Genomic DNA, 9,506 nt, shown 5'->3' on the forward strand with positions numbered 1-9,506 from the left:
AAAATTTAATGATCGACTCATAAATTTGGTGGTAAACGACTTTGCAAATGAGGTATCTACCATCAATATCCCACGATTGCTAAATCAATGACAAAATTAATTAGTGATTGATATAGTCATTTTAGAGATCAATTTCTTCGATTGCAAAATCAAAATTTTTTTTGTAGTGGCTAGAGGCCTTTAGAGGGAAGCTTTCTCTAGAATGAATTGACCATCTTAGCTTCCCATTAGGATCTTTTCCTTTAGACATTGCCAAGTGATGAACCCCTTAGAGGTTGAGCTTTGATACTAAACTGTAAAGGCAAAACCACTTCAACAAATTTTACAAAACACAAAATCACATCTCAAAGTCAGTTAATATATAAAGAAAAAAGCACAAGAATACGAATATTTTATATTAATTCGTCTCTACCTTTGAGATTATGTCAAGTTTTTGGCAACCTACTAAATTTCCACTAGATGTAGGTCTACATATGTTTAGAACTCCTTAGGTAGAGTTGAGTCTAGATGCAGGTCTACATTAGTTAAGAGTATAATTAGATAGTTTTTTTGTTTAATTAAGATGCTCGCCTAGTCAAGTCTTTTTTATTAATTGTTTACGAAGAGAGGAATGAATCTTTCATGGAAGTTGTTCATTTGTAGTGTATCATTTAAAGTTGAAACTGACAATCTTGATTTGTAATACAAATGATTGTTAACATTATTACTTAATTTTATATTTATGATTTTCACATATTTAATTCAATTTGGTACAAATAAATTCATGATTAAAAAATTATTAAAGTCCAATCAAAATTAAGAACTTGGGTAGTGGTATCAAACATGACATCCTTAAACAGGGAGTGTTATAGAAACGACTTTAGTAGGGGAGTGCAAAAAACAAAACAAAATTTTAAAACTTGAATGAATTACACCATAAAAACTACACAATTTAAACTGAACTAAACCTAATTGTTTCATTAAAAAAAATTCTTAAAAATAAATTATTTTAGAAATCGGTTCAATGCACTTAAAAATTGCATTACTTAAAGTGTTTCAATATCTAGAAGTGTACCACAACCATAGTTGGTATTCTTAAGTGGGAACGATAATTGTGGATTTTGTATTGTAGGAAGTAAGAACTACTATAGTCATTATCACTTTGATTTTTAGTGTCTAGTGGGCTCTACAAACTCCATTGCTGGTTAGGAAATTAATATTTTATATTGTGAATTGTTCAAACAATCTATATTTACAAAATGGTCATAGAAAATTTTCATTATTTTAATAGTATACACATATTCATGCTTCCAAACAAAATGTTATACACTCAAGTACTTTACCGCATTAAAATAATAAATTAAGCTTCATTTTAATAAGAATAAGATAAAGAATTTCATTGGGCTTAGTTACTGTTTTAGCTTCTTAATTTGGGAGTCTTGTTTTGGTAGTCCCTCAAATTTAAATTAAATTTGTTCCTTTTAGTTCTTGAATTTTAAAAATTGCTCCAGTTAGTCCTTTCAATGGGTGTGGGTCAAACAAACAATGTTAAATTAGTAATTTGTAACAGTTTTTAAATACAAATTATGACAGCTAAAAATTAAAAACCAAATTGTGGAAGCTAAACATTGCTAGAAATTGCCAACCTATTGTTTTGTGTTTGGCATACACTCATTCAAGGGACTAAAAGAACAACTAGAAGAGTTCAGGAACTAAAACAAGAAAATTCAAATTTAAGATACTAAAAATTAAGACCTCTAAATTGAGGGACTAAAAGTGTAATTAACCCATTTCAATTTAATACACTATGAATATAATTCATAATTTAGTGGTTGATTTAAATCATATTACTTTGTAGTTAAATTCATTTCTCACTTTATAGTATCACATCATATTTGTAACTAAGTATCATAAAAAAATTAAATTATTTAAATACTCAATTTAACACAATCTAAATAAAGAAATAAATTGTAAATGAAATGCATTTTCACAGAATAGAAAAATGTCATTTGTTTACGATTCATGTTTATCTCATCTAAAAAAGGTGCACATAAAATAAAACGAAAACAATCACTCACAATGCAAATTTGGTTGATTTTACTTTTAAAAAAATTAGTATTTCTATTAAAAATTTTAAAAACACACGCATAGATGCACACACACACAATTTGAATTTGGTGGAGTTTACTTTAAAGAAATTATTTTTTCTATTAACTTTCATAAATATTTTAAAAAATCATGCAAAATATTTACATTTAAAATAAATATTTAATCAAAGATATCCATATTTTCTAAATTTATTTTTTAGTGTGTTTGTATTATTTTAATTTCTAAACTATTAATTATATAATTAAACTTATACATTTATAAATTAATATTTTTTACAAAAAAGCTTTACACCAGTTTGGCTCAAAATTGGTTTAACTCAACTAGTTCACAACCAATTTAGAACTGTTAAAAAAAATCCTAAATTACAATTTTGATACTCCTAATTTTCTAAATCCAAGATTTTGGTCCCCTTATTTTTAGTTGTAACATTTGGTCTTCCTAATTTTATAAATTAGCAATTTTGAATCATTTGTTAGATTATTAACAAATAATTATGATTAGCAGAATTATTAAGTTAGTTATTAAGTATTGGTTTTAATTCATTTATAATTAGCTTTCGTAAAAAAAGTTTATAATTAACCTATTGACTATATTGATCACAGTATTAGTTAATAATTATATAGATGAACCAAAACCACAAAATTGTGAAAGTAGGGGTCAAATGTTACAATTAAAAATAAGAGGATCAAAATTATGGATTTGAAAAACTAGGGAGGCCAAAATTATAATTTAGGGTAAATAAACCACACCACTTTGTCAAATTATAAAATAGTTTGGATTAAAATCTGATTGATAAAGTTAGTTCAATTTGGTTTATAAAAAATCAAACCTACATCTAACTTCTGTTTTCAAAAACGCTTTTGTCCTATCCACGTATGGATCCTTACATGTTTAAATCTTGTACTTATCTCTTTTTTACAAAACTTAAATTGGCCTTACCTATTTACTAAACCATATTGTTTTAAAATGATAAGGTATATTTGGTAAGTTGTTTTGCATTAGTTGAGACTATGTATATGTAGATAATATTAAAGATTGACTTTTCTTGGCACATGAATCATATGAAGGAAATAATTAATTTTCATAGTGACAATTGAATATTTCAATTTGAGACTTTTCAATAATTAAGATATTCAACACATCCATTGAAACATAAAGTCAATCCCTAATCAAATTAGTGTAGTTAATATATAAATTAATAAAGTTAATGCATTTTCAAAATCTAAAACTAAAAAAAATTAATTTCTCCTATTAATAAAGTTAATGCATATTTAAAAACTAAAAATAAAAACAATATAATTCATTTCTCCCAAAATACAAAATTAAAAGAAAATTTGAATATATTAATTGATTGTTATGATAAAGATAAGGGTCAAAATTAAACTTTAAATTGTTGACTATTCTTTTTCATTTTATTTCATATTAATTAAATAACATAATTTTGTTTTCCTACCTTTGTTAGCCATGTCATCATTAAATAAGGAGCCTTAGTGTTAGGGACTAAAATGAAAATAAATTAATAGAAATATAATTAGACAAAAGAAATTTAGTTGACTAAAATGAAAAAAAAAGTGCAACTTTAAAGGGACCAAAAAGATATTAAAGTATTATATATGGTATGTTACAATAATTTTCAATAATGTATCCTAAAGTTTGACTATCCAAGGTCTTTGAATTCTATCTTTTCTCTAATAATTACATTTTTTACTATGAAAGGATATGTGATACATGTACCTCATATATTTTCTTTTATGGAAGTTGCAAATTTTATTTCTCTCTTAATAAATACCCTTTCTTCAAAATCATATCACACACAAAAAAAAGTTCTTAGAAAATATAGATCTTCTTTGGAGGGTAGTTTTTCGCAAAAATGTCGGATGAACTTCTTGTTGGAGGTGTTGAGAGTAGAAAGCTTAAACGTAAGATTGAGGAGGCATCTTCCACAGATGTAATAGATTCAGAGTTCGTATTGTCTCTAAGTCTTGGCAATAACAAAATGGTTGGTGAATCCTCATCTAATTTCTTATGCAAGTCATTGAAAAGCCATCAGGAGTCACCAGGTTTTGCTTCAAAACTTGTGGAAAACATCAATAATCATGTGATTATGCCTAAGCAGCGCCAATTCTCCTGCAAGTTTTGTGATAAGAAATTTTCAAGCTCTCAAGCTTTGGGGGGACACCAAAATGCTCACAAGCGTGAAAGAGTTATATCAAGGATGGATAAAGACATGGAAACTTTTGGACTTGGTGCTCACATGTGCTCATACTCATCTATTCCTCATCATCACCCCTTTCATGGACCAACACCCCTTTATTATGGGGCTAACATGCACCCCATGGCTCACATGTCGGCCATGCCTTGGCCAAATTTTGTACTTGACTTTGGCAACCAAGGATTGCGCACCACATCCATCTCAGGGAAACGATTTGGGATGGCCAACCCTTGGGGTATAGCTGCTGAAACTCCACCTAATGTGCATCGTAGGGATGTGGGATTTAATGTTGAGCATAATCAAGTTCCTTCACTTGATATAGCTCATAGAGCTGCAATGGCTCGTTCTGGCCTTAGTGGCCTTTTGGGAAATCAATATACTAGAAACCAATAGTTTTCATCCTTATGGCCAATTTATCCCTCAATCTTTAAGCATCATTTAAGAATTTCAATTCTAGTAGCACTATTATGATTTCTTTATATATATGTTGCAATGACAAGTGGAACCACATGTTATTTTAATAATAACAAGGCAACCACATTTGTTACAAAAGTTATTTAAAACCATGTTATGTTTAATACTTTTGCTTTTCTACTCATATATAAACAATATTTGGCTATAATATTTGTTATTTGTTGTCGGTATGTTGTTTTACTATCTTTAATGCTTGCAAGTATGCTTTTTTTTATTTATTTTTACCTTATCAATTAGATTGTGGTGTGTTTTTTATTGTGATGAAATGATAAATAAAAATCATTTTTATTTATTATTAACATAAAGATTGTTGGATAAAATATAATTTTGGTTGGTCATGTGTATTTTTGCCTTGAATTTGGTCCTATAATTTAAAATTTTCATTTTGGTTGCTTAAAGTGTTTCAATAAAACATTGAAAAGATATAACTTACAATAGTGATAATTTACAATCAAAGCACAAAATAGAAAGCTTTCTGAATATAAAAAATATTTTGAAAGCTTGTATATGAGATCACCCAGAAAGAATGAAAAAGTTTTCTATATTATACAAGTGTGTAACTTCATTCTAATTCACTCTTGAGTCTTCCTATAGAAGCTTGAAGAAATATTCATTGAGAGATAAAAATTCTTCTTGAAAAAATATGATGGAACTCAATAAAACAAGAGGGGGGGGGGGGGGGGAGGGTGAATTGGTTATCAAAACAAAATATACTTTTAAAAATAGAGTTGCATCAAAAAACTTTTCTATTCGGATCCTATCAAAAAACATATATGAATTGAATGTAATCAATTCTTGATCAATCCATTCTTAACTTCCTTTCTTTCACAATCATAAAACTTAAATCTTTAAAATCTTGAATGAGAAAAATATATGAACAAGAGAAAAAGACAAAATCTTTTATACTAGTTCACTCTCAATTTCTAGAGCAGCTAATCCAGTTATCTAATCCACAACATGAATTAGATTTTCACTATGCATCAAGAATTCTTACAAGCAATCACAATCAATCTACAATTCTCACCCTAGAAAAAGATACTAGGGCATCCAACACTAGAACCCTCTATGAATATAAGCCTAAGAGAACCCTACTCTTAGCCAAAACTAGAAAACCCTATTCTAGCATGATGCAAGAAATTCACGCATAAACACAAGACCATGTAAAAACCATACACATGAAAAAAAACCAAGTAGGAGAGATACAACCTGACCAATCTTTCCACAAAAATCTTGTTGGATTGAGAAGTTCATCTTGTTCTACTCTAAAGACAGAACTCACTTTCAAGAAAAAAATTCTTCCAAATCAAAAGATTAAGAAGTTGCGAGTTACTATAAAGGTTTTTTCTTCTCTTCTCTTATTCACTAATGACAACATGGAATCTTGCTCATTCCGAGGCTAAAAAATAATTTTTGAGAAGTATTGAGTATTCTCTAATGATCTCATAATGTGTACATGTGAACACAAGCTAGTTATATATAGAGAAAACTGTTATAATCGTCTGTAATCGATTAAATCTATAAGGTAATCGATTATTTCAATAAAGTAATCGATTCAATTATCTAAGTAATCGATCAAAGTGTCCATTCAACATTTGGAAAACAACTCAAGAATAATGTAATCAATTAGATGACCTAAGTAATTGATTAAAGTGTTCTTGATCACCTCTGAACAACTTAAACGAGAGAGAAGTAATCGATTAATCTACCTGGTAATCGATTAAAGCAGAGACTCCTAAAAATTAGTCATTGTCTCAAACAACAGTGTAATCGATTAAAATACTATTGTAATCAATTAAACCGATACGAGACTTAACTCTTTAAGCTTCAAACAATTTTTTTTAATCGATTACAACAACTCTACAATCGATTAAAACAAAGAGTTTTTGCCTCTGAAGAAAATTTTTCTAACTTAGAAAATTTTCTTCACTCACACTATGATGATGCACAATGCAAAACAGATATCAAATGTACTAAGATGCAACAATCAAGTTAACAACCAACACAAACAAGCAGATGAACCTAACTAAGCCTCATCCTTATCCGGGTTCAGGAGGTTACTAAGGGATAACCTAGTTTCTATATTCTCAAGCCTAGTTGTAATGTTCTCTAAGGATATGTGAACTTCGGCTTAATGCTCTTGATGGAGATGAAGGATAACATTCATCTTTTGAATCATAAGGGACTCAAGTTCCATTGATGAGCTAGCTTTTGCTGAGCTTCTTCTTCAGCTTCTTCTTCCATCTGATAAACGTTTGTTGCTGCTAGTTGCTCTCCTGCCATGATCCACTCATGATCAACATATGTCATGATAAGCTTCTTGAGATGCCTTTCGGTTATCTCATTAGAGGCTTTAGTAAAGTCTACAATCTCATTAGAAATATCGATATTGAAAAAAACAATGAATCTTGAGGTCAAAACTACATATGGAAATTCATAATCCACCAGTCGATGGATTTTCAACATGATATCTTCAATCAATAGTGCCCAATTCATTTGAATACCTGATTTCATCCTATATATGATCTGCAAGTCATCATCCGTAACTTGAGCATGATTGTTGGATCTTAGTGCTAGAATATATGTAATAATGTATACCAACATTTTGTCTTCCGCTGTCAGACCACCAACACCAAATCTATTCCTTAAAATCCTTCCTAGGTTAAGAAGCATACCTCTGTATGTGGCCATTTTGCTATAGCTATCCACAGATTCCTTAAACTTGTGGACTCCACCCATATCTATTCCTACTACTGCTTTCCAAACTACAACATCACTCACCATCTCTACACCATTGACTGCATATTAAAAGTTACCTGCCATTTCAGCTTTGGCACATGTGTAGAAGACCTTGACCAACTCAGGGTAGAAGTTTCCCTTCATCTTGCACTAATGTTGATAGACCCTGTGCTTCAAGCAAGTTGGAAAAGTTGGATATATCATTTTGAAGTCCGTCTTCTTATTCTCGTTTGTGAACCACGTATCCAACCTGTTGAGAGCTGCTTGAGAGCATTCTCCTTGCTTTCTCTTGAAAGACTTGGCTTTCTTCTATGCTCTAGCTAGATTGCTAGCCACAATTTCATAAAGAAGGCTCAAAACTAAAAGAGAGGTTAAGGTTTAGAAGAGATAACTTTGAGATAGTTGAAGGTGTGACTGAAATGGGGCTTTGGGTTGGCTCTTATATAGGGAAAGTGACGTTTTGGTTGGCTATAGTAGGTTAAAGGAGTAAATGCTGGAGTAATGGAGGTTTTGATGAGGTGAAGACGAAGAAATGTAACAAATTACACACAACAGACATGCAAGTAATCGATTAAAATTACATAGTAATCGATTAAGCTGGCCCTCGTTTTCACTTTAAAACCAAAAGCTGCTATAAGTAATCGATTAAAGCACAAGCATAATTGATTAAATATGCCAGAAAGACTCCCCCTTAGGCCATTGTAATCGATTAAAATGTTATGTAATTGATTAAAGCAGAACGAAATCCTCATAAAGTTCAAACATACAGACATGTAATCGATTAAAACAGAAACTCTTATACATAAGCTCCATATACACGAAAATGGTAATCGATTAAAATGTGGGATAATCGATTAAAACAAGTTTTTTTTTAAATAGGTAACACATATCAAGCAATGGTAATTGATTAAATCAGGATGTAATCGATTAAAACATAAAGTTTTCAAAATTGGTAACATATCACAAGAAATGGTAATCGATTAAAACGTGCATAATTGATTAAAACTGAAAGTTTTGAAAAACTTACCAACCCAATATCATATAGAAATCGATTAAAACGAATAGTAATCGATTAAAACAACAACAAATCACGAAACAATGTCCTAAAATACAAGGGCTGAAAAATCTTACATTTCTAGGGTACCCTACCTACATTATGGAGCCCTAAATACAAGGCCCAAAAATAATGAAACATTAATCTAATATGTACAAAGATAAGTGGACTCATACTTAGCCCATGGGCCCGAAATCTACCCTAAGGCTCATGAGAATTCTAGGGTCTTCTCTTACATCTTTGACTCAATCTTCTTGGTGACTTCTATCCAATGCCCTTAGGGGGTAGGATTGCATCATAGGGTTTAGAAATATTAGGTTGCCTCCCAAGAGTGCTTTTTTAACGTCTTTATAGCTGGATGTCATTGTTGTGGCTGAGGCTTCACTATTTCATCATCCATAATTCTTTCTTCTTCATAAGAAAATCCTTCATGAATTTAGCATATGTTTGCATCTGCTCTAACGCCTTAGAAAAAGGAATGTTAATATGCAGTTGTTTAAAAATATCTATAAAATGCTTGTACTGTCTTTCCTTATCTTTCTTTGACGGAGCATGCGAATAAGGAAGATGCTCAATTGGTGGATGGTTTACTATAGCTTTACCTTTATCACTGGTTGTTTCATTTGATTTCTTCTTCTCTTCTTCACTTACCACTTTTTCTTCCACTTTTTCACTAGTCACCACTTCATCATTTTTCTCGTTTTCTTTTTCAACTCCTTCTTTATTCTTTTTATCATCATTATCCTTCAAACTAACCACAATCCCCCACCTTATTGTAATTAAATTACAATGTTCCTTTGGGTTGACCTGTGTGGTTGCTAAGAAAGATCCATTTCCATGTTCAGATAGCAGTTTAGCCAGTTGTCCAACTTGAACTTCTAGATTTTTAATAGAAGCATCAGTGTTCTTTTGGTTTGCGATGGATACCTGCATAAACTGTGT

The 9,506-nt window shown here is 30.4% G+C and overlaps 1 protein-coding gene across 1 annotated transcript; it reads left to right on the top strand.

Annotated features, from left to right (window-relative positions):
- Positions 1–3,958: 3,958 nt before the first annotated feature.
- Positions 3,959–4,693, top strand: LOC114373668 (zinc finger protein 4-like). The gene has a single exon (XM_028331183.1). It carries the CDS (start codon positions 3,959–3,961, stop codon positions 4,691–4,693), a length of 735 nt encoding a protein of 244 aa, XP_028186984.1.
- Positions 4,694–9,506: the final 4,813 nt, after the last annotated feature.

The sequence above is a fragment of the Glycine soja genome, chromosome 2 (assembly GCF_004193775.1).
Source record: "Glycine soja cultivar W05 chromosome 2, ASM419377v2, whole genome shotgun sequence".
NCBI lineage: Eukaryota > Viridiplantae > Streptophyta > Magnoliopsida > Fabales > Fabaceae > Glycine > Glycine soja.